Consider the following 25,200-nt stretch of genomic DNA (forward strand, 5'->3'; position numbering starts at 1 on the left):
GATGGAGCATTCAGCCAGCCAGTGGTGGCCCTGATCCAGGGATAGGGAGGAGCCAGCCAGCCAATGACTGTGGAGGTAAGGAGGGGGCTGCTATGTGGGGGATGCTGTTTTGTGCAAGGGGGAAATTGTGGTGGTATGCTCTGAACTGCTGGAATGGTTAATCTGTCTCTGAGCATGTGCAGAGTGCACCTTCCTCCAATGTCTGCAAAACACTTTGGGGTATATGTGTGGCACAGTGTTCTGCTTAAAGATGCAAAGGCTGCCTGCCTGTGCTCAATTTGATTATTGTAGAACTGAAATCTGGGGAGGGGGGGTGGTCTCAGGAGGAGTGGAACAAAAGCTGTTCAATATGTGTTTGGGAGGGCTGTTATGTGGAGGGTGCTGTTTTGTGCAGGGGAGAAAATGTGTTGGGGGATGCTGTGATCTATTGGAGAATGGTGAATCTGGATGCAATAATAATAATAAATTTCACTATTTTTTATTATTAAATTTTGTTATGGGGTGACAAAATTTTATGGGCCCTGAGTGCCAAATGGTTTTCATATGCCAGTGAATGCAACTTCTCCTTTTAAACACTTTCGCTGTGTTTTTTCTTGTTCTGTGTTCCAGGAGACCATGCCTACAAGAGTGGCTATCGTTGGGGCGGGTGTGAGTGGACTGGCTTCCATCAAATGTTGCCTGGATGAAGGACTGGAGCCCATCTGCTTTGAAAGAAGTGATGACATCGGAGGACTGTGGAGATTCACAGTGAGTTGTGATGAGGAAGCAGGACAAAACCTGAGGATAGGGAAGTTCAGCTGTGCCTATGTAGCATCTGCATATTTGGGCTAAGTAGGAGAGGCTCGTTATTGGCCCGTGAGGGGGAAACAAATTAAGGGCCCAATCCTATCCAGCTTCACAGTGCTGATGCAACTTTAATGTAGCCCCAAGGTTACCAACTTTCTGTTATCTTGAAGAGGCCTCCTCGTCTGCCCTCCCACCACAAGATGCCCCATTAGCATGACTGCATCCATATTGGAAAGTTGGGTAGGATAGGATAGGATAAGATAATTGGTTGGATGAGTGAGACAAACTGAATTTTAACGTCTGCAAAGCCTGATGATAAAGATTCAGTATCTCTTTGCAAATGCTTTCAGAATGTTCACCAAATATTTGAAATTTGACAGGTATTTATTTCAATACTCTTATATTTAAATAACGGCAACATACAATAAGAGCACTATTCTAGTTTGTATAAGTCAAAATAATATAAAATAAATGATCAATTCAAAGCGTACATATTGATCATACTGTATCCCACAACACTGGCAGTTTTTGTAGACCTATGTTCCCTCTGGGGTAATGGTTATTCCAATAACTCTGAGTTTCTTTTACTTCTCATCTATTACCCACACAACTCTTAATAATAAGACTAGCTATGTGTAATCATAAGATTCCATATTTTTCTATGCCATGTTTTTGTAAACCTGACAACTTTCCATGCAACTAACAAATTACTCACCTACACCTTCTCTTACACCATGGATAGTCCAAGTGCAGAAAGCAATGTTGCAGTTTTTATTCAAAATTTACATTATACTTATAAATTATAAAAGCTTTAAAAGTGTACTAGGTAGGTGATATTGTTGGTATAGTGTCAGCATATGCAACTACGGTCATTACCCACATACCCCACAATAAATACTAAACTAAATAAAACTAATTTTTTCTGCAGATTTTGGGGTGTTTTTTTTTTTTACATAAATGAGAAGTGCAGAATGCTGTGTTATGTGTTTTCATTACCACAGTTTTCTCCCATCTCTTTGTGTCTGTGTGTATGGACACACATGCATGCAAAATAATTGTTCTGCTATCTCAAAAAAAAAGACAACTAAAAATGAGAATCGTTCTTGTGATATTATGTGGATAGGAGCATGTTGAGGAGGGAAGAGCCAGCCTCTACAAATCTGTGGTCAGTAATGCCTGTAAGGAGATGTCGGCCTTCACAGATTTTCCATACCCCGAAGATTTTCCAGTGTTTCTACCTCATGCCAAGCTTCAGGAATACTTGCAGATGTACACAAAACATTTTGATCTTCGGAAACACGTTCAGTTCCAGGTAACCTTGAAAAACTTCAGACAGCTATAATTAAATTTTTGCATTAACTCCAGCTGCAAAATTTAAAATTTGAGAATTTTAGAACAGTTGCATCCACTGCAGATGTTATGAAATTGTAGGCGGTCTCAAGGTGTCATAATTGTACTATACTACAATACCAGACTACACTTGTAATTTTGTGCCCCCCTTCTAGGAGACAACCTTTGTCTGTAGAGGGAAGCCCTCTGTCCATGAGAGAATACCTGCTCAATTTGGAAATCTTTAGAAATGTCACATGTGCACTGATGGCTGCTCTGCATGCCCAGATATGGTATCATTGAAAAGATTCTTCTTAGGTGGTTTGAGAGATGCTGGTGCCATACACTGTTGGTGAAGGAGGTGGTCTTATAGATATTTAAGAACCAAATTTTGCATAGGTCAAAAATGAGTGATGCAAAATACAATAGGGAAGAGAGAGTGTGAATCTCAAACAAGCAATAGCTGGGGACTAGAATCCTTGGAGCCACCTCTAGTCAGAGAACTTGTATCCCATGTTTCTTTCATCCAAGGGCGAATTCCTTCATCCCAAGCCCTACCGACACCTGAAGCAGCAGGCCAGATGCTTCCTCCCATACCTACTAATGTGCCAGCTTCTGTTCCTCTCACTGCCTGGATTGGAAAAGGGGAATGGACAGGAAGCATGAAGTAGAAGAGCTTGGTGGGCCAGCCCCAACTTCCTCTTTCTTTCTGTTCTCTCTGCTTTTTCCATTTCAGGAGGGAGAAGAGGAGTAGTGGAGGCAAGTGGGCGGCTAGAGATGGGTACTCCCATCAATCTGCTCTCTGAGGCGACCACCTTAATCAGTCTCGCGGATGAGCTGGCCCAGCCTTCACCACCTTTCCAAAGCTAATCTCTAAAGGTGGCTAAATTTATGATACAGGTTTACAGTTGGAATTAATGAAAGACTTTGGTCTATCTAATACACTAATGGAACAGAAGAAATAGGAAGTATTTGAATTCCTCACCCCATTCTAAGTGACATTTTTTTCTTTTTTTCCTCTCCCCCTTACTGAGCGTCACAGCCCTTCAGCTCAGACTTAAGAACGTTCTAAGTCAGTGTTTTTCAATGTTTGTCCCCCACTGTATCACTTATCATGGTCCACCAATTGGAAGTACCACTGGAAGTAACTGGTCACTGGTCATCGCCAATTACTTCCTGGTTGGGAGGCCAGCTGCGATGCAACAGACACTAGTAAGAGGATGGGAAGGTTTTTTTGAGCATGCAAAAAGCGCAATTTGGAGCTCTTCCCACTGAGCCAAGCCTCTTACTGCTGTTTGTTGCATCATGTCGCTGGTCTCTCTGCCAGGTGGCAGACATCCAGGGGTCCCACACATACCACCAGACACCACTCCAATACCACCAGTAGTACCCATACCACTGGTTCAAAAAAACTGTTCTAAGTGATCATTTCCAATTACGTGCAAAAGTTTTAGTACCAATTTATACCACTTCTGAATGTAGTAGTCTTCTCCCAGCTTGTCTGCATCTTCTGATACATCAAATGAACAAAACGTTCTGATTTTATGGAGAACTTGCCATGGTTTGCAAATAAACCTGACTTGAAGACTCTTTTTGAAAATAAGAACATAAGAACAGCCCCACTGGATCAGGCCATAGGCCCATCTAGTCCAGCTTCCTGTATCTCACAGCACCCCCCCCCCAAATGCCCCAGGGAGCACATCTGATAACAAGAGACCTGCATCCTGGTGCTCTCCCTTGCATCTGACATAGCCCATTTCTAAAATCAGGAGGTTGCACATACACATCATGGCTTGTAACCCATAATGGATTTTTCTTCCAGAAACTTGTCCAATTCCCTTTTAAAGGCATCCAGGCCAGATGCCGTCACCACATCCTGTAGCAATGAGTTCCACAGACCAACCACACGCCAAGTAAAGAAATATTTTATTTTGTCTGTCCTAACTCTCCCAACACTCAATTTTAGTGGATGTCCCCTGGTTCTGGTGTTATGTAAAGAGCATCTTTCTATCCACTTTATCCTTCCCACGCATAATTTTGTATTTCTCAATCATGTCCCCCCTCAGGCGTTGTTACGTGAAAATCCCCTTTTCCCTTCCAAGTTGTGTTTTTATATCTAGTTATGTATTTTGGACTAAAATGCAGGCCTAAAACTTCTCTTTCAGGCCACAAAAGGAGTCAAATCTTAAGCTCACTCATTTCTCATGTTGTTTGTCAGTCTGGGAAGACTCATTTTCTCTAGAGACACTGGAAATGTCTTTATTGTTTAAGTCAATCACTGAATATGCAAACACCTTAAAGGAGGAGGACTTTGGCAACAAAGTCTATCACCTATTGTTAACTAAATCACAGCCATTAAGCCACCTCCAGACTCCAAAATCCAGTAGCAACAGGAAGTAAGCTACTCCCCCTCCCCCAGAGTCAGGCTTTGCTGATTTCTGGACCCTTCCACCTTTTCTTTACATACTCCACGTGTACTGAGCATGCGCATCTAGACCAGCACTACGACACATCTGGGTCATTCTAGGTCAGACACAACCCCTTAAGAGTAAGCTGAGAGCACATGTGGCTCTGTCTCTGATTGCCCTCCTGCGGGAGTGGTCCTACGTGGGACTCTTCCTCCAACTGCCCCCCCCCGGACAGGTAAATATATTTTGCGTCTAAACTCCCTCCCTTCTTCCCTATCTATTCCTCCCTTCTCCCCCATCTTTAGTCAGCAACTGGGTTTAGCAGATTAAGGAACCCCTAAATACTTCCCTACACCCTATCTGTTTCTGATTCCTTTTCGGATGCACCCAAATACATAGCACATGCAGCCACCACTAGCTAGGTACACTATACACAAGTACTAGAAATCTATACTTATCAATTATCCATGTGTATTATGTTTGTGTCCGGGTAGATGGGACTATGACCATGACGAGTCCGGGTAGATGGGACTCGTCAGCCTGGGAAGGCAGCTCATCTAAGAGAAGGAAAACTCTGATCCCAAACCTCCACTGCCTTGTGGCTACATCCAGTTATGGAAAAGGCTTCAGGAGTCAACCTCGAGGCCAAATCCGGAGCCGGAGTCCCTGAGGCAGTTCATGGCTGAACACAGTCATGTTCTGGCAACTCCTGCAACGCCGCTGGAACCAACCGTATTGGCCTGTGCCTTTCCATTGGACCATTTCAGCGACGTGGAGAGGGGGGATTTGCTGCATGGGTAACAGTCTGTCCTCCATACCTGCTTTACCCAGGCTTCGCGCACTGGAGAGGACACTCTGTTCCAGAACTACCATTCAGAGTGTGACACCATAGTCTTCCAAGACTGAAGGATGCCAACAGTAGATTATGTTTACTTTTGTGTGTTTTTGCAATAAAAATATAATCCTTTGATTGAAAGTTACCTTTCTCCCAGTCTCCTCATTGAGCTAGGCAAGGGATCTCTTTGCTCTACGCTGTCTTGTTATCCAGCCTATGGTCCCAAAAAGTTTCCAAAAGGCTAATATACTAATTCCCCTAAACAAAGCAGCCTTTTTGGTAACAGCGTCTCTTTTCTAGACTGAAGAGCCCCAAACGCCGTAGCCCAGGGCTGCTCAATAGGTGGATTGCGATCTACCGGTAGATCGCGAGGCAAAATGAGTAGATTGCGGAGTGCCGACCCCCCCCTTTCAGGTGCCTCTGGGAGGAAACGCCGGGAGTAAGGCGCACTGTACTCAATGGGGCTTACTCCCAGGTAAGTGTGGCTAGGATTGCAGCCTCACAGCCTAATCCTAGGCATGTCTACTCAGGAGTAAGTCCTGTTATACTCAGTGGGGCTCAAGGTACACCAACATACATTGTACACATAAATGTTATATGTTATGATGGCGCGAACATTGTAAAAAAACTCTGGTAGATCTCCGGGCCTTGCTGGGTTTCAAAGTAGCTCTCGAGCCAAAAAAGTGTGAGCACCCCTGCCGTAGCCTTTCCTCATAAGGAAAGTGCCCCAGCCCAGCAATCATCTTAGTTGCCCCCTTTTGCACCTTTTCCATTTCCACTATATCCTTTTTGAGATGCGGCGACCAGAACTGGACATAATACTCCAGGCGTGGCTTTACCATAGATTTGTACAACGGCATTATAATATTAGCTGTTTTGTTCTCAACACCTTTTCTAATGATCCCAAGCATAGAATTGGCCTTCTTCACTGCCGCTGCACATTGGGACGACACTTTCATCGACTTGTCCACCACCACCTCAAGATCTCTCTCCTGATCTGTCACAGACAGCTCAGAACCCATTAGCCTATATGTGAAGTTTTGACTTTTTGCCCCAATGTGCATGACTTTACACTCACTTACATTGAAACGCATCTGCCATTTTGCTGCCCATTCTGCCAGTCTGGAGAGATCCTTCTGGAGCTCCTCACAATCACTTCTGGTCTTCCCCACTTGGAAAAGTTTAGTGTCGTCTGCAAACTTAGCCACCTCACTGCTCAACCCTGTCTCCAGGTCATTTATGAAGAGGTTGAAGAGCACCGGTCCCAGGACCGGCAGACAAACCTTTTATTTTCCAGTTTTATTTTCCAAAATGCAGACAAACCTTTTATTTTCCAGTTTGAAATTATGCCTGTGACTTTATTAAAGCCAGATTATGAAATCTAGTTGGGCACGATTGCAAGTCCACTCTCTCCTTTCTGGATTAATCACTATAATGGATTGTTTTTCTGGAAATATTTCAGACTACAGTGGTCAGTATAAGGAAGCGCCCTGACTTCATTACCACCGGCCAATGGGATGTTATTACAGAGACCAATGGGAAGCAGAAGTCTGCCATCTTTGATGCTGTGATGGTCTGCATTGGTTACCTTACTGAGCCTTCACTGCCACTCAGCTCTTTCCCTGGTACCACTGATCCTGTTTCTTTTTGTTTAATGCTTACTTCTTTTCCTTCTGGCCAAACATGTGGAAGGCACATGCACATGTTTGTCAAGAAGAACAAAATATGCATAAGCAAATACATGTTGCTTCCATGTCTTGCCTCCTGGCACACAAGGATGTTTTGGTCTTCTTAAAGGTTCCTTAAAGTGCAAATTATTTGCAGACAAAGCTGATGTGTGTTTCTCCCTAGGCAATTGTTCAAAATTGTTAACAAATTGTCTTTTAGAAGCACTGTGAGGTATGTGCACAGGAAGTCTCACATCTAAATGCCTCTCCACGAGAAAGAATTCCTATACATAGAAGTGTGGGCTGTTATCAGTTTGATTCCAGCCATGTGATGTTGTGGATTGTTTCAAGTGACTCCCTGAATGCCATCACATAATGAATATCCATGTTGTGCAAGGGATGTTGTAGAAGGGATGTAAGGCAACTGGCATAATGTACGTGAAGCACTTTGCACACTGGGAACGTGCTAGATAAAAAGGCATTTCTGTGCTACTTACTTAGGAGTAATCAATGTACTTAAGTAGAACTTGTGTAAGCAGAAGATCCAGCAATGCATATAATTTCAAGTTCCACTTTGTAATTCATTGGGTTACATCCTTGTTTCCTTACAGGTATAGACAAGTTTAAAGGCCAGTACTTTCACAGTCGGGACTACAAAAGCCCAGAGCTATTCAGGGATAAAAGAGTACTTGTGGTTGGCATGGGGAATTCTGGAGTTGATATTGCCGTGGAAGCCTCTCGTACAGCGAAAAAGGTAACATCTGTCAGACTTGCTTTCTATTGGACCTGGGCTATGCTACACTTTTCCCTTTTATGTTATATTTTAGCCAGAGCAGAGCACTGTCTGCTGTAACAAATTGTCTGTCCCTCTTCCTTGCTGGCTGCCAGCAGACAGACAGTTGCTCTAGAAATGGGCAGTTGCCCCAGAAACACAGCAGAACACATAAGACTTCTTCTGAGGAAGTCCTAGTTAGAACCCAGCTGGAAGTAAGCTTAAACAACCAGAGACAAATTCAATGCTTCATTAATTTGCTGTTGTAAATTAAGAGCTCTCTGTTACTGTCTAATCCAGGGGTGCCCAAACCCTTGCCCGCAGGCCACTTATGGCACACTGCGGGTCCCCATTTGGCCCCCAGGGGGTCCCCATCTCCAATGGGCACTCGGCCCTCACCCCAGCCCACGCTGGCCCACCGTGCGAGCTCTGCACCTTGCTTTCCCTCGCTGCCACTGAGCTCAGTGGCAGCGAAGGAAAGACAAGCCCAGCTCATGCGCAGGGCCATTTATAGTGGGAAGGTAACATGAGACTTGCAGGTCTCACATTACTTCCCACTATAAAAGTATAAAAGACCCTGCGCTCTGGGCTGGTCTCTTCCTGCCTTGCCCATGGGCTGGGCGGAGCTCCCCTCAGCTGGGCTTCCCTCCCCTCCTGCAACATGAGCCAGGGGCATGCAGGAGAGAGAGAGGTGGGGGGGAGGTCTCTCCCAGCCTTGCCCATGGGCTGGGCTCTGCTCCCCTCCTGCAACCTGAGCCAGGGGAGTGCAGGGGAGAGAGAGAGAGAGCCCAGCCTGCAGCACATGTCTCCATGGGAGGGAGGGCTGGTTGGCAGGCCAGCCGGCCAGGAAGGCAGGCAGGCAGGCAGCGACGGCAGCACATGCCGCCCTAGCTAGCGAGGAAGGGCGGTTAGGTGGGCAGGCAAGTAGGTGTGCAGCTGGGCAAGCAAGCAGGCAGCCCAAGCAAACAAGGGAGGGAAGGAGGGAGGGCAAGGGGGCAAGCGAGCAGGTGGGTGTATGTGTCTGAAAGTGTGGAAGATCCCCCCTCCATTTGTGTGTGTGTGAATGGGATCATAAACTGGCATGAAGATCCCCCCTTATTAGGGTGAATGGGATCATAAACTGGCATGAAGATTTCCGTCCCCTTTTTAGGGTGAATGGAATCATAAACTGGATTGAATTCATTCATTCATTTTCTATCTCTAATACATTAATTTATGTAAATTTATTCAAATTTGAAATGTAAATTAATTCTTTTTTTCTGGCCCCCAACACAGTGTCAGAGAGATGTTGCAACCCTCCTGCGAAAACTTGAGCACCTGTGGTATAATCTAAATGGAAATGGCTATTAAGCTCTTCCTCTAAAGCAGTCATTTTCAGTAGCTGTGCTGTGGCACACTGGTGTGCCATGAATGGTCTGCAGGTTGCCGCGGGAGTTTGGGGGAGGGTCACTTATTAGTTGGGTCATTGGGGGATGTGAGCCCCCCACCAACAGCATGGTGTGCCTTGTCAATTGTCCAAAAACTGATAGTGTGCCTTGACTATTTTAGTACCATGCCAGTGCGCCGTGAGAGGTTGAAAATCACTGCTCTAAGGACTGTCTTCTATACATGTGGGAGGGGAAAAGTGAGAGGGCCTTTTCAGCTGTGATACCTGACCCAGCTCTAGAATTCTCTCCCCATAGAGAGAGAGAGATGTTCTCCCAAGAGAAGCACATCTGATTTCAAACCTGATGTACAGATATGCCCCCATATCCATGGGGGGTTCTGTTCTGGAATGTCCTGTGGATATCTGAAGCTGTGGGCATGAGGGGATGCCTACTCCTACCCTTCAGAGGTGAGGGGAGCTCTGCTGCTCTCACCTTCATGGAGTCCTCTGAGCCCAGCAGAGGCTGTGGACATCTGTCTGCAGTCTCTGCTGGGCTCAGACTGAGTCCTAGAGGTGAAAAACATCACTTCCAGTTTTTACCAAAAAACTGGAAGTGACCTTTTAATGCTTTATAAGGCATTAAAAACATCACTTCAGGTTTTATGAAAATGCCAAAAAATGATGTTTTTCCCCTCTAGGGCTCAGTCTGAGCCCAGCAGAGGCTATGGACTGAGTGCTGGGCTCAGAGAACCCTCCCCTTGCCTCTAGCGGGGGTGCATACATGGGAGCCCCGCAGACCTGATCTGCAGATAAGTGAATCCATGGATACGGGATCTGCGGATACAAGCCCCCCCGCCCCCCCCGTATTTCTCACATTGGTCAAATAACTTAATTTACTCAGATTTTATATAAGTAGTGTTTAACTGTGATTTTGAATCTACTTTCTGCTATCCTTGTAATGCTTTTGGTTTTATGTTACATATTTATTGCAGTATATGGTATTTTAAATTATGAGGTTAACCATTCTGAGGGATTTTTGTCTGATAGAGCAGGATAGAATCTTTTACAAATAATTCTTAATGTGCATTCCAACAAAATAAATCGATGCTGTTCTGAACTGTACCACCTCTGCAAAGAATTCAAGTGTCAACATAGTCGGAACTTGTGGCATGCAGGGAAGATTCACAGAGAAAGGTTCACAGAGAACGTTTTGGCATTGCTGCAATACAAGGCAAATTGTAAACACCTTAAGGACTTGTAAACACCTTCAGAAAATTGTTTTTTTTGCCCAAGTAGGGATAGTGTAAGGTAGCAATTTTCAGTGGACTGCCACAGCATATTGGGGTGCTGTGAAAGGTCCATAGGTGTGCCATGATTGTTTGGAGCGCAGCAGTTGAAAATAGCTGAAAAAACTCTCCTGGATTCTGCAGCTCTGTTTCTAGGGCAACGATCTATAGTAACGAATTGTCTGTCCTTCCTCCCTGGCTGCCAGAAGACAGACAGTTGCCCTAGAACCAAACAGTTGCCCTAGAAACAGACCTGCAGAACCCGGAAGAGTCTTCTGGAAGCCAGAAGTGACCTCACAAGAGACAAAGACCACAGAGAAGACCACGGGGGTTCAGAGTACTGTAAGAAGAAAAATGTTGAAAATCCCTGTAAGAGGTCAGGTATTGGCCAAGAGTTTATACCCACCCATAAGAGGTCCACCTAACTTTCTGGTAGTCTGTGAGGGGAGCGCTCACTTGGAAGAAGCTTCCCCGCAGATCATGAGAGAGGGCAGACAATGGACTGCCCAAAGCCAGCAACAAAAGCAGCAATTCACAAATCTTCTCAATAAAGAATACATCTAATAAATCTTCTCTAATTATAATCTCCTAGAGATTTGGACCTCTGTTTTAAACAGATATACAAGGTAAAATCCAGTGCGGGCACCACCAAAGCTATTGCTTACCTAAGTTAAAACAAAATGCTATACAATACATAATATAATAAAATTCAAACATATATACACATATGTGGAAAAGTTCGGACACGCAACACACATATATGAGATCTCCACTGGCAACAGAGCTATAGAAGCTTTCATTGGCTTGAAGGAAATAATTGGGTATTCATTTCCATGCCTCATCTGGAAATGTGGCAGCTCCATCTAGTAAGAAAAGATAGCTGTATCCCTAGCAAAGCAGATATTGTTACATTTCCTGAATTGGTCAAGCCAAAATATTTGTTGTGCCAAAACACAACACAATGTTTTTTTAGAAGCAATTTGCTAAAAAGTAAGCTTGCATTTCTTGCTGAAATCAACACAGATTCTTTCCTGGCCTCTGTCGTAGGCCATTGGATTTGACAGGGACAGCTCAACCCTTGTCTGAATGAGGCAGCTAGCTTGGGGCTCACCTAAATGTAGTGTGTAGGTCTCATATGAGACTTATTTTTACTGTCAAATAGCAGTGACTGTGGCTTGATCCAAACTGAGATCACAGCATGGGGAGATGATGTGTGTTTTATCCATTGCCTCTATGCTGGTTTCCCTCTATGATCCGCCAAAGATACCACTGAAGCCAATGGTACCTTTGGAGGCCCATGGAAATATTTGGGGAATTTTTGGTGGGAACACTGTAGAGTTTACCATGTCTTTTCATGAAACAATCCTGGTTTGCATTAGGCCCCTCACAGTTGCTATTCTTCAGTAAAATTAAATCCCAGCTATATCCCATTAAATATTGCATTTAATATTCCATTGTGTTTGGTCCCAAGATCCATGCATGAACTCTGGAACTCCTTCTAGGTACCAGAATTCATTACATTAGTGGACACCCCTCCTCCAGGAAAGTAAAATTCCCAGGGTTTCCTGAGATAATTGCTAGTAAATCAATTTAAATCTGTCCTCTAGAAATTCCCTTAGACGATTGATTGCTGTTGGGATGTTGTTGTCTTTTGATGGTCCTCATTTTCTAGGTGATGATCAGCACGAGCAGAGGGGCTTTGGTGATCAGCCGTGTTTTCGATGATGGCTACCCATGGGACATGGTGTTCTTAACTCGCTTCATGAACGTTGTCCGAAATTCCCTCCCAGGACGCATGGCAGGGTGGCTGGTTGAACACAGAGTGAACCAGTGGTTTAAACACACAAACTACGGGCTGAATCCAGAGGACAGGTACTTGGGTTAAACTGGGAGTTCTGAAAAGAAAAGAAAACCTTAAGAGAAGGAATAAAAACATATGAAAGATGGAAGTTATAAAGAATTTCAAAAATGGAAAACTGAAGTACAAATTGGGGGGGTGACTGGAAAAACTGGATGAAAGGGTTTTCCTGATTTCTGTGAGGTAGAGGCAAAGCCCACTTGTGCTTTCAGCATAAAATTCAAGTTCCATGCATTTCTCATCCCAAATCCTTCCTCTTGTGCAACTCTCAATTGTTTGAATAAGCTTGCAAAGGAGAACACTCTGGTGGGCTGTGTGCCATTATTCATTGTGCCTGCCTTCAAGCCTGTGCTCCAAATCCACCACCTGAGCCCGCTACCTCCTGGAAGGCTCACTTCTGCCCTTGTGTTTTGGGCTGGGCTCTCATACAGGGCAAAGTTGCAAGCTGCCTGACTTGTCAATATTTTTTGTGTTAGCCAGTCAACAAATATTCTAAATTTCAGTTACAGAAAGGCGTTTTTCCTCACCAAATCCTTTTGGATTGTTTCTTGAAATGTGGTAGACCATGCTAAGACCCTGGGGCCCAATCCTATCCAACTTTCCAGCACTGATGCAATCATGAAAACAGGATGCATGTTGCATCTTGTGGTGGAAGGGCAGTCAAGGAGTCTTCCTCAAGGTAAGGGAACAAATGTTTCCTTACCTCAGGGTTGCACTTCCGCTGCAGTAGTGCCAGAAAGTTGGATAGGATTGGCCCCTGGGAACCTACTGCTCTTATCATGCTGGCTTTACAAACGAGACACAACTTCCTAACTATATCCATTGTGACCAATATAGTAATCTAATGATTTTTGTTCTTTTTCCTCACCAGATCTAAGCTAAGGGAGCCAGTGTTAAATGATGAGCTCCCTGGGCACATCCTCACTGGGAAGGTCTCTATTAGGTCTGGTGTGAAGGAGTTCAAGGAAAACTCTGTTGTGTTTAAAAACACTCCTGGTGAAGAGGAAGTGGATATTGTCGTCTTTGCCACTGGCTACAAAGCTTCTTTCCCTTTCCTTGAAGAGTCCATCATCAAAGTTGAAAATAAGCATGCTTCCTTATATAAATACATCTTCCCCCCTCAACTGGAAAAGCCAACACTTGCTTTGATAGGGTACATTAAGCCTTTGGGGGCTGTCATGCCGGTTGTGGAAATCCAGGCACGCTTGGTCACACGTGTCTTTAAAGGTAGGTGGGAGGAGTTTCAAGCACCCTGCAAGGCCAAGAGTATATTTTATAATTTGCATAAAATATGGGAAGTCTTGAACAGGGACCAGTGGCAGTTGATCCATGCATCTTATTCTGTGTCAGCATGATGATCTGCCAGAAGAGGGAGCTGCTGGCTTACTTTCTGCTACAATTCAGCACCACCAGTGCAGAAGGTTGGAGGACAGGATGGCCATTAACAGCAAGCTTTGGGTGATACAAGGAGCCATTGTTATTAATTATATTATATATATCACATTTCTCTATGATGGAGTCTTGTACATGAGTTCCCAGACATCTGTGCAATGACCAGGGCTAGATCCACTAAGCTTCAGCAAAGGTCTTATGTGCCTTACTAATATATGACTTTCAGACATGCCATGTTGCACTCCTGTGATCACATCATCAGGGGTGTGAAAAAGGTTCTTCAAGGTTTTTTTGTTGAAAAGCTACTCCTGTCTTCTAGGCTTGTGCAAGTTGCCTTCAGTGAACACAATGATGGAGGAAGTAAAAGAAAAGATGACAAACAAAATCAGATGGTAAGTCCTTTTACATAACTAAAATAATCCTCAGTTATATCCTCATTGTTTAAAGAAGATCCTCTGAGCTGAAAGACAGTCAGTTTGGTTTACTCTTGTGCCTTTAAAAGCACCTTGATCTGCAAAATCAACCAGTCAAGTTTTTCACAGTACTGAAAATAAACATCACCTGCTAGTGTCTGCATTAATAGTTCATATACAAAGGTCATTATCAGACCCATCTCCCAAGCTGTTGCAGGGAGGGTAAGTAAGGCAAAGGCAAGTAAAGCCAGCTGCAGTTTTCTGCACTTACTCGGGAGTAAGTGTCCAAGGGAACACAAAGTTGCATGAGGAAGTTGCACTAATCATTTGTTGCTCCTTTGAGACAGGCAGCAGGCCACACGTGCCCCTTTTTCCCAGGCCCCTCTCCGCATTTGTCTCTCTCCTCCTGCTCCTCACCCCTTCTCATGAGTGCACACCCTCTCCTATATGTGCCCAGAGCCGCAAGGTCAGCCATGCAGGGGAGAGGCACAGGGCTGCCAAGCTATCTGGAGAGGGACCAGGCTCCTGCTCAAGCAGCAGGAGGGTGAGCAAGGCAGCCTGCACAGTATTTCTTCCCCTGCTGGGCTCTGCCTCCACCTGCTGCCTGCGGTTTGATGGGCAGCCGGGAGATCTGGAAGCTACTCCAGAGACATTCCCACCACTTGGGAAGCCAAAAGATGAACTTTTGGCCTGATCCAGCGGGGGTGGGAGCAGACTGGAGCCAGCTCCCACCTGCCTACAAAGTGTCACTGGCCAGCAGTTCCCAATAGCCACAGCCAGCCACAGCATGCTTGCTGGAAGAGCTGGTTTCCCTCCCCTGGCACCCTTTTTTTGTTTTGTTTTGCTGGTAAAAGAAACAGGCAGGTCAGCACAGTGTCCCTGATGAAGTGCCACCTAGCAACACAGCATCCTCCTGGCCCTATGGTAGCTATGCAGCTGCATGAATGGGCCATTTCCTGAAATGTAGCAACTTCCTGAAAATCATCAAACCACAGAGCAGGTCATTTGTGATCCAACTTCCTCTATTGCTTATCTAATAAATTCATTTTGTCTGGAGACTACAGGATGGGCCTTGACTTGTTTTTGCGTACCATTGCTCATAATAAAGTCAACACTCAAAGAAAGTCAGGGCCCAGTCCTATCCAACTTTCTAGAGCTGATGCATCCCTGAGGTCAAGGAACAAACATTATCTTACCTTGAGGAGGCCTCAGTGAACCTTACATGGCATGGTTGCATTGGCACGAGAAAGTTGGATAGAATGGGGTCCTTAAAGTAATAACTTTTTGGTTTTTTCTAACTCCTAACAATAAACCAGCAAACTTGAAACTGAATTTCCCTCCAAAAGGGACACCCAAATGCAATAGTTACCATCTGTCCACAATGCATTCTGCTAATGAGACAAAGAGGCACCTGGTGATTCTCATATTTAGCAGGGGGAGAGCTGTTGTACCTATTCACCCCAGCATATTTCCAACGGCTACTGTTGGTATCTCCCATCTCTCTCTTTTTTGTGACTAGTATAATGTTTTCACTTATTTAATATGTAATCCACTTAGGGTGCAATCCTGAGAATGGGTTGGGCTGGCGCAAGTCCCTTGTACCAGCCCAGGAGGGTCACAAACATGCCATAAAGCACGTTTGCACCTCCTCGGGATTAAGCCGCGTCGGCGCATGGAGGTGCACCAACACACGGAGGCTGAATCCAGCTTCCGTGCTGGCTTACTCCGTGAGGGTAAGATGGGGGAAAGGCAGGGGGAGGGGAGAAGGAGGTGGGGTAGGATCCAGCAGTTATGCCAGATCCCAACCCCCATTCCCAGGGAGATCGGAGCGGCTTCAATCCATTCTGCTCTCCTCGGACTTGTACCACCTCTCTCACCTCCATCATTACCCTCCTCCCCTTTTTGCCTCCTCCCCTTCCATCACATGAATCCTTCTCGTACTCCCAGCCCTGTTCTTCCATTGTTTTACCCATGGAAAAATCCTCTTTTTGTTATATAAGGCAGTTGTGTTTTCCTTTTCTGGTTTACCTTTTCTGTTTTTCCTTTTCTGATTATTTGGCCATAAAATTTGATAGAATACAGATATATAAACATGGTTTGTTTCATTGCATTCTGCATGAAATTCCACATCGAATAATATATAACCTGATGGTGGGCCCAATCCATCCAATTTTCCAGTGCTGGTGCAGCTGTACCAATGGGTGTGCACTGCATCCTGTAGTGAGGAGGCACTCACAGAGACCTCCTCAAGGTATGGGAACATTTGTCCCCTTACCTTGGGGCTGCACTGTAGCTGCACCGGTACTGGAAAGTTGAATAGAATTGGGTCCAGTATTATTTGAAAATACCTAGATTTTCACAATTTTGGCTAGTAGTGGTATCACACACCCTCCCCCAAGTGCATCATCACCCAGTGTGGTCTGCACCCTCACACCCTCCTAGCAATGCCACTAAGACCATGATTTCTCACTCCTGGTGATACCAACCTGTGATGTCTCTGTTGCCCACCCTTCGTTATGTGCTTTCTTTCCTTTTGAAGTCCCCATCCTGCCTTTAGCACCTGAATCACACTGAGTCAGACCAGCTGCATGGCTGGCCTGCTCTTGCAATATCTCACCACCCAGCAATGCCATAATTGTCAGGTAAGATATCTGAAAGCCTCTGATTGTTGCTGTCTCTTGCAGCACACTGGGGGACTGTAGCTCACAAGCGTATTTTCTATTTCACTTACTGACTGGATATCTTTCTGTCTTTCCTCCCCCTCCCTTCAATTTTCCTCTTTGTTGTTTGAATAAGGTTTGGTTTGTCCTATGATGAGGTTCTGAAAACAGATTGCATTGGATATGTTGACGAGATTGCCTCCTTAATTGGGATAAAACCCTCTGTGCCAGCTCTACTTCTCCAAGATCCTGAATTGGCTTTTAAGATCTTCTTTGGACCCTGTACTGCCTACCAGTACCGCCTGACCGGACCAGGGAAGTGGGATGGAGCCAGAAGTGCCATCATGAGCCAGTGGGAGCGGACTGTGAAGCCCACAAGAACCCGTGTGGTAGATGACTCTTCAGATTTCTTTGCATACTTGCTGAAATATCTTGCCATATTTGCTGTCCTTGTCGGAATTTATCTTAGTTTCAATTAGTTCTGAAAGATTTACGGCAGTTTTTCTTGTATCTTTCTGGGTACATATTTTCCACCTGTTTGATACACCACCTTAAAGTGGAAAAGAAGGAGCCTTTAGATGAATGCACCATTTCACATACTTGGCCAAAATGTACACAATTTGAAGTTTTTATATTTTAGTTTCAAGGGCACCACAATCGTAAGCTGCACTGGCACAGCCAGAACACATAGCCTGTGCTGTGTGCAGCGCAGCTTAGGAGGGTCTGGAGGTCCTCTCAGGGTAAGAGAATATTTTCCCCCTTACGTTGGGTAAAACCTCAGCCACCTGATGGAACTTCTTAGATCTGCACAAGCTAAATAGCAGGCACAAATCCGGGAAGCCTATGTAGGGCTGCAGGGGTTAAGATGCAGCGTGCACCCCTGCCATTTCCACCCCCTCCCAGCCCGATCCTCCCCCGTTTTCTGCCCTTCCCCACCCAGAAACACCCTGACTGCAAATTGCCCTCCCTCCACTCAGCCCCCTGCACCGCCCAGCGCAGTACCTGTGCTGGCCTGCACAAGGTCAGGATCTAGCCTAGCTGAGCCAACACAGTCCTCCACACCAGCCCCATTGGCTCTTAAGTAGGTGCAAATATTTTTTAAGTCCTGACCACTGTGCAGTCCTGGGGCAAGCCTGGAAGTGACCCCCCCACAGGTCCCGTGACTTCTTGAGGTCTTCTGAGGCCTCCAGAAAGGCCTAAATTTTACTTCTTGTTAAAACTACACTTCCTGTTTCCCCCTGAAAAAACTGAAGTGATGTTTTAAGGCTCTTAGAAGACAATCTGAATGTCAAGGAGGCCACGCACTGCCTCTCTGGCCTTCAGAATGCCTCCAGACACAGAAGCAGCAGGTGCCATGGGGCAGCATAGCTGGGAGAGGTGCCCCTACAGATGTGCTACTTGGGAGCACTTGCACCCACTGACCCCCCCAGGTATGCCACTGCCTTATGGCATGTTTGCAACATTCTGAGCCGGCACAAGGGTGGCTGCGCTGGCTCAATGCGCACTTTAGATTGTGCTATAAATTGTCTTTACGATGAAAGAACAAACCTTTGATACTAATACATGACATGCAAACACACTGATGATGCAGTCCTATACTGGGCTGGCATTGGATGCAGGGCCACCAATACCACATTTGCTGCATCACATGTACCAGCAGCGGACTACACTGGCCAGGACAAGTAAATAAACAAAAATTTTACTTATCTCCCCAACCACTGCCTGGAGTCCTATAGGACTCCTCAGAGCTACACCAGCTCTTTTGTTGATGTGGCTCTGAGGAGCTGTCTGGGGGCATGTCAGGTCTGGGTGTGTCAGGCTGGTGCCACCATGATTGGCCCTGTCCCACCCGCAGTCTGCCCCTGATGTGCCCCATACCAGCTTCTCAACCAGCAGAGCCAAGACACCAGCTAGTCTGCCTGGCACTGCTGGCACCACTAGCCTTTTATGAAGTCTCCAGCTGACCCGTAGCGAGAGCAGGTGCTGTGTCAAGCAGCTGCATGCTCCGGGCTGGCATAGGAAAGGTTTGGGCCATAAGTGGGTGTTTTCCCTATCTTAAGTACAGTGGTACCTTGTATAACGAATGCCCCGCGCAGCAAAAAACTCGCAGAACAAAAGCGTTTTGCGAAGTTTGGTAACTCGCACAACGAATTTTTATGACCCGTGCTTCACAAGACGAATTTTTTTGTTTTGTTTTGGTTTGACTTTAGGGGGGATCTTCATGCCAGTTTATGATCCCGTTCACCCTAGTAAGGGGCGGATCTTCATGTCAGTTCATGATCCCGTTCACCCTAGTAAGGGATGGATCTTCATGCCAGTTTATGATCCCGTTCACCCTAGTAAGGGGCGGATCTTCATGCCAGTTTATGATCCCGTTCACCCTAGTAAGGGGCAGATCTTCATGTCAGTTCATGATCCCGTTCACCCAATAAGGGGCGGATCTTCATGTCAGTTTATGATCCCGTTCACCCTAGTAAGGGACGGATCTTTATGTAAGTAAGTCCCATTGTGCTTGCTCCCAGGAAAGTTTGCACAGGATTACAGCCTTCAAACTCCCCACTCAGCATCCCCCCCATCGCTCATTCACCCTCTCACTGCCCCATTTCCTTCACGTTCCCCCCCATGATCACGGCAAAAGCAAGCAATTGAGTGCAGCTGCTCTGTCCTCCCCAGCTTAGAGCACAATCCTGTGCGTGTCTCCTCAGAAGTAAGTCCCATTGTGCTTACTCCCAGGAAAGTGTGCACAGGATTACAGCCTTCAAGCTCCCCACTCAGCATCCCCCCCCCGTTTTTGAAATCCTCTGTACAGTATGTATGCCTTTAAAGAGCACTTAATAAACACTTTGTAAACCAAATTTGACTTTGTTCTGACTTTTCTTGCCCATAGGAACGCATTAATTAAATTTCAATGCATTCCTATGGGAAAACGCACTTTGCAAAACGAAAAACTCGCATAACGAAAGGACTCGCGGAACGGATTAATTTCGTTATGTGAGGCACCACTGTATTTTTGTTAGTCTGGAAACATAGTCCTTACAAACAGCCAGGCAGGCAGGAAGGCAATCTCCATTGTTATATCCAACACACTGGATGAGCTACTCTGGCAAATGTGCAAAGGGAGGTAAATGATCCCACTTTTTATAACCTATCATCTTAGATATTGAAGGGGATGACCTGAGCTCTTGACTTTCACACTCTTGGAAATCGGGTGAGCTTCCCCATGCTTAAAAGCCAAGTTCTTTCTTTACCTATACAAAGGTCAGCAGTGACAAGTGTGAGTAGTTCCTGATGCGCTGCAGGAGCTTCCAAAGGTGATAGAAAGGTCAAGTTCTGGTGAAAATATATAAAATTGGAGAAAGTAAAGATGTTCACCTTGCCTACAGTGATCCAATGCATGTCTATTCAGAAATGGCTTACTGATTTTAATGGGACTTACTTCCTAGTAAGTGTGCTTAAGAATGCAGCCTTAGTTACAGTTGCAAAGGTCTGAGAGAGCAATTATAGTGATTCTGGCACCTAGCCTAGTCTCTGATGTTTTCCTGCTTGTTCCCTGTTGCAGATTCCCATACCATAGTAGGAGCAACTGCTTCCAGATCTTGTTTTACCCTGTCCTGAACATAAGTTGGAAAGAGAGAGGGTCACACAGAAAGTTTGGGGTCTAGAGAGTTAAGGAGGCGGGCTGAGTTCTTATTTGCAAGCTACCTTGCAGTATAGAAAGCGATCCAGAAAGTCAGCCTTTCTGAGAAGTTTGTCTGAATGTCTCCTTAGTCCCAACCCCCATGAGTTTAGCTACTGGTTTACAGATCCCTTTGGGGGAGAACTGTGTGTGAAGGAAGTGAGATGAAGCTGACAATGTTCTAGTTGAGCACATTTAAGGTACTTGTTATACTTACCCAAATAAATATATCTCATGTGATTAGAATTCACAGCTTCTTGATTTTACAACTTTGAATGTGCTAAACAAGGATTATGCTATAAACTATAAATCATTCAATAAACTAAGTATTATGCATGTGTGCTTTAAATTCAAGAACAGATCAACAGTGTTGAATGTCCTTATCATACAGTATACATTTTTTCTCTTTTTTTTCAAAATAACAGCTACAGGGCACAATCCTAAGCAGGTCTACTTAGAAGTAAGTCCTAGTGTGTTCAATGGGACTTACTCCCAGGAAAATGAGGTTAGGATTGCTGCCACAGTCATATAAATTAAGGTGACTTAAATGGCAACACAGGAAATACTGATGTTGGAACACTTTATGGTATATCCAAAGCAAATACACTTCTTAAAAATTCACTGACCTTTCCATAAATAAATAGTTACCAAAATGATTCAATGGTTTGTGTTTTCCTTATTTCCTCCCTGAACAATCTTGGTGAGTTTTTCCAGTTCAGCAAATGTCTGCATTTTGAAGTTATTCTTTAGCAGGGCTAAAGAACAGGGCTGGCCCATCCTAAATGCAGATTGCTAGGGCTGTGGTTTTCAAACTCTTAAGCACTGGGACCCACTTTTTATAATGACAGTCTGCTGGAACTCACCAGAAGTGATGTCATTAACCTGGAAGTGATGTCATAGCTGGAAGTGACATCATCAAGCAGGGAAATTTTTAATTTTAACCCCCATAGGACAAAATCAGATCAATGAAGGGTGCAATCCTGTCCTTTACTTGAGCCAGTGCAAGTCCTTTGTGCTGGCCCAAGAGGGTGGTAAATGTGCCGTAAGATCGCAACGTGCAGGAGGGCACCTCTTCAGGAGTGTGCACCTCTTCAGGAGTCAACTAGGCTGGCACACAGTGGCACGCTGCCCTGCAGAGGCTAGAACAAGCCTCGGCACCAATGGAGGCACTGAGCCTTGCATCGGTCCAGCTGGGCTGACGCAAGGCTCTGAAGTAGGCAGGGAAGGGGTGGGAGGGAGGTGTACCTGAGCAAAGGGAGGGCAGGCAGTGGGTGGCCCTGGGGTGGGCGGGGGGAGAAGGAGGTGGGCTGGGATCCAGCACTTATGCTGGATCCCAACCCTCATTCCCAGGGAATTTAGAGCAGCATGAAGCCACTCTGCTCTCTTCAGACTTGTACCACATCAGGAGGTAGCACAAGTCCAAGGAGGTCTTAGAGACAAGGGCGCTTTGCCCAGAGGTAGGGGGAAAAGTTTCCCTTGCCTTTGGCTTGGCCCCTATCCTGCGCTGGATACAGCGCAAGCCTCCTGGCTTGCCTGTTCCAGTGCAGGGTAGGATTGCACTCTAAGTAAGTTAGAAGTTTACAATAAGTATAAGTTGAAAAATTTATTTAAAATAAAGAAGAACCTTCCTAACCTTCCCAAGCAATTGTTGATCTGTTTAAAAAAAAAATTCCCCAAACATCCCAAAGGCTGCAATCCTATTGCAAAGCCCCATTGTTGTTATATACATAGTTGCCTGTTCAAAGTACAGATTTGTAACATTTCCCCAAATGCAGTCACATACCATGGTAGCATCAAGTTCAACGTATTAAAAATAAAATGCACATTGAAATGAATGGGGACCCATCTGAAATTGGCGACCCACCTAGTGGGTCCCAACCCACAGTTTGAGAAACACTGTGTTAGGGGACACACACCTGCATCTTCCCACATGCCTCCACTGCTCCTCCTCTTCCTCCTCCCGCCCACCCTTGTTGCCAGGTGGCTCTACCCCAGAAATTAAGTTAGTTATGCTTCAGCAGGCCCACTGAAAACAGGAAGCTAGTGTGTCTCTTTCAACACAAGAATTGCTTCAGCGAGTGCTCTGATGTGGTTTTCTGTCTGCTTATGTTAAAAATGATGAAATAGGAAAACACTTGCCAAATAGAAAAGTTAACCAATGAGTGAGAAGCAAAGTAAAACCACAACTATGCTATATAACAGGTTTTCAAACTGTGGGTCATGACCCACTTGGTGGGTTGTGACCCATTTTGAGTAGGTTGCAAAAAGCTGGGCGATGGCATCTTGGATATTGGCAAAATGAGTTGGGCGGCACCATCTTGGAATCTTGCAGTGGGCTCCGCCATTTTCCAAGCCTGCATCAGTCCTGCAGAGAGAAAGAAGCTTCTCTCCTCGGGGTCTAAAAGAGCAGCTTGCGCAGGTGCAAAAGAGCAAGGCAGCACCTGTTCCATTTCTCCAGTGAGCACTGCTGTGTTGGCAGACCAGAGCTGAACCTGTCCCTTGAATTTCAGGTGGGGGTGTCTTGCCTCAGATGGGTTCCTTTGAAAAGCTTCTTGCACAAAGTTTGGGAGGGAGATTCAGGGCTCAGAAAAGGATCTTCCTCCCATGAAGGATTCACTTGGGGAAAGTTTTGATGTGCAACAAATACAGAAACTAAAGCACTGAGACACCCAGGAGAGGGAGGGCTGGGGGAACTGGACTGAGCATGTGTGTGATCTGGGGGCTAGGAGAGGTGGGGTGAGTGGACTGAGCATGAGACTGATCTGGGGGCTATGAGAGATGGGGTGGGGGGAACTGGGGTGAGTGGACTGAGCATGTGGATGATCTGTAGGGCTAGGCGAGATGGAAGACTCCTGTCTTATAGGTGTGCAGATGTCTGGTTTTGCTCTATCTGGTTTTGCAGGAGGCTTCCGGTTAGTTAGTTAGTGCCATGAACACTGATGGGCATATTCAAAATATATCAGTGCCATGTGCAACACTAGCCAGAAGCAAGCACACCCTTCACACACACACACACACACACACACACACACACACACACACACACACACACCTCATTACAAGAAGCATATTGAATTTTACAGGTGGAATGCTTAGTAGCAAGGGACAGAGAATTTGAAAAGCTTCTGTGCTGGCATGTTTTCTCTTGTCATTTGAAGTTTATGAGTTCCTAGGTAAGAACTCCTGCTCCCTTCCTGCTTAATGACATCACTTCTGGCACTGGCATCACAGTGATGTCACTTCCTGCTTGATGATGTCACTTCCAGGCATGACATCACTTCCAGAGGGTCCCGGACAGATTGTCATCATGAAAAGTGGGTCCCGGTCTAAAATGCCCGAGAACCACTGTCCTGAACTGTTTACTAGTTTATGTGGCACAGACAAAACAACCTCCACAAAACAATTTTAAAAAATCCAGAAGTAACAATGATTCATATTTCCTCTCCACAGTATTAAATAAAAATAAAAAGCCCATTCACATAAAAAAAAAATTGAAGAGGAGGGAAGTATATAGTTGGGAGTGGGACTAAGTTTCAATTAATGGACATGAAATTTAATCAGAATCATTTTCTGAGCTGTAAGTATCAGTTTCAGTCTCTGCTTCTGCAGCTACTCTGTTGTGTCTGTCATTATCGCAGTTATTATGGACTTCTAAAAACTGGAGGTTTGCCCGGATTGAAACAAGCTTCTCTACCCTTTCACATGTCAGTTTATTTCTTGATTTAGTGTGAGTGTTTCCAATCATAGACCAGATTCTTTCACATGCTGCAGAAGATGGAGGAATCTGAAGAAGGCAAGAAGCAAGAGGAATCAGAGGCTGTGTTGTGCAAAGACCTTGCCACCATGCTGCAGGAGGAATATGTTTGTCAGAATCCCAGATTGCAGTCCTGGACCAAATCCTTGAAGATGTTCTATATTCTGCAACATTTGAAAGTACCTTCCCAACATTAAGTCTTGCTTGTGATGCTTGTTTTGTAATCCAGTCAAATGCAGTAACAGTGCTATCATCACTTCTATTTCCACCTTTGTATCTTGGATCCAGCAGCTTTGCAGCAGCATGAATTGGATGGCAACAAAATTCTTCCCTTTTTTAAATAAAATCTTTCACTTTACTTTCTTCTATAGTTGTAAGTAGAGATATACTGAGATTTTCAAAAACAGTTTTTATCTTGGTCGTTAGATAAGGAATTTCTGACAAAAGTGCACTATCGGATTCAGATGCAGTGATTGCTGCAGCAATTGGCTTTAGAATCTTCAGGGAATTTTGCAGCTGAATCCAGAAGACATCCTGATCAAGAATAGTGTTTCTTATATTCCTGGGTACTTTAAGATCTTCAACTATGACTGTTTCTTGAAGAGCTTCTTTGTTTTTTAGTAAACTTTCAAAGGAGATCACCACTCCAGCCCACTGAGTTTTACTACAGAGCTTCAGTGTCACTATTTTACTCTTTGCATTTTTTTCTACTTGCTTTTTCTTGAAAACTGCAGCTACAATATGAGTACCTTTTACATGTTCTATAACTTATTTTGCTCATCTATAGATCATTTGAAGGGTGTCCAGTTTCATAATATCATTAAGAAGCAAGTTTAGCCCATGAGATGCACATCCTATTGCAGTAATATGTGAATGTAATCCATTATGCTCTCCCATTCTGCTTTCATATTGCTGGCATTATCAGTCAGCAAAGCAAATACCACTCCCAATTTTCTGTAGGAATTCACATATTTTACAGCTGATCTACTCTGCTGTCT

At 45.0% G+C, this 25,200-nt stretch overlaps 1 protein-coding gene across 1 annotated transcript; it reads left to right on the forward strand.

The window, feature by feature from the left end:
• The first annotated feature begins 615 nt into the window (after nucleotides 1–615).
• On the forward strand, nucleotides 616–17,251 carry LOC136647642 (flavin-containing monooxygenase 1-like). The gene is made up of 8 exons (XM_066623298.1): nucleotides 616–747; nucleotides 1,910–2,098; nucleotides 6,821–6,983; nucleotides 7,637–7,779; nucleotides 12,122–12,321; nucleotides 13,179–13,534; nucleotides 14,019–14,091; nucleotides 16,909–17,251. Exons 1-8 carry the CDS (start codon nucleotides 616–618, stop codon nucleotides 17,249–17,251), a joined length of 1,599 nt encoding a protein of 532 aa, XP_066479395.1.
• Nucleotides 17,252–25,200: the final 7,949 nt, after the last annotated feature.

Source organism: Tiliqua scincoides, chromosome 4, assembly GCF_035046505.1.
Source record: "Tiliqua scincoides isolate rTilSci1 chromosome 4, rTilSci1.hap2, whole genome shotgun sequence".
NCBI lineage: Eukaryota > Metazoa > Chordata > Lepidosauria > Squamata > Scincidae > Tiliqua > Tiliqua scincoides.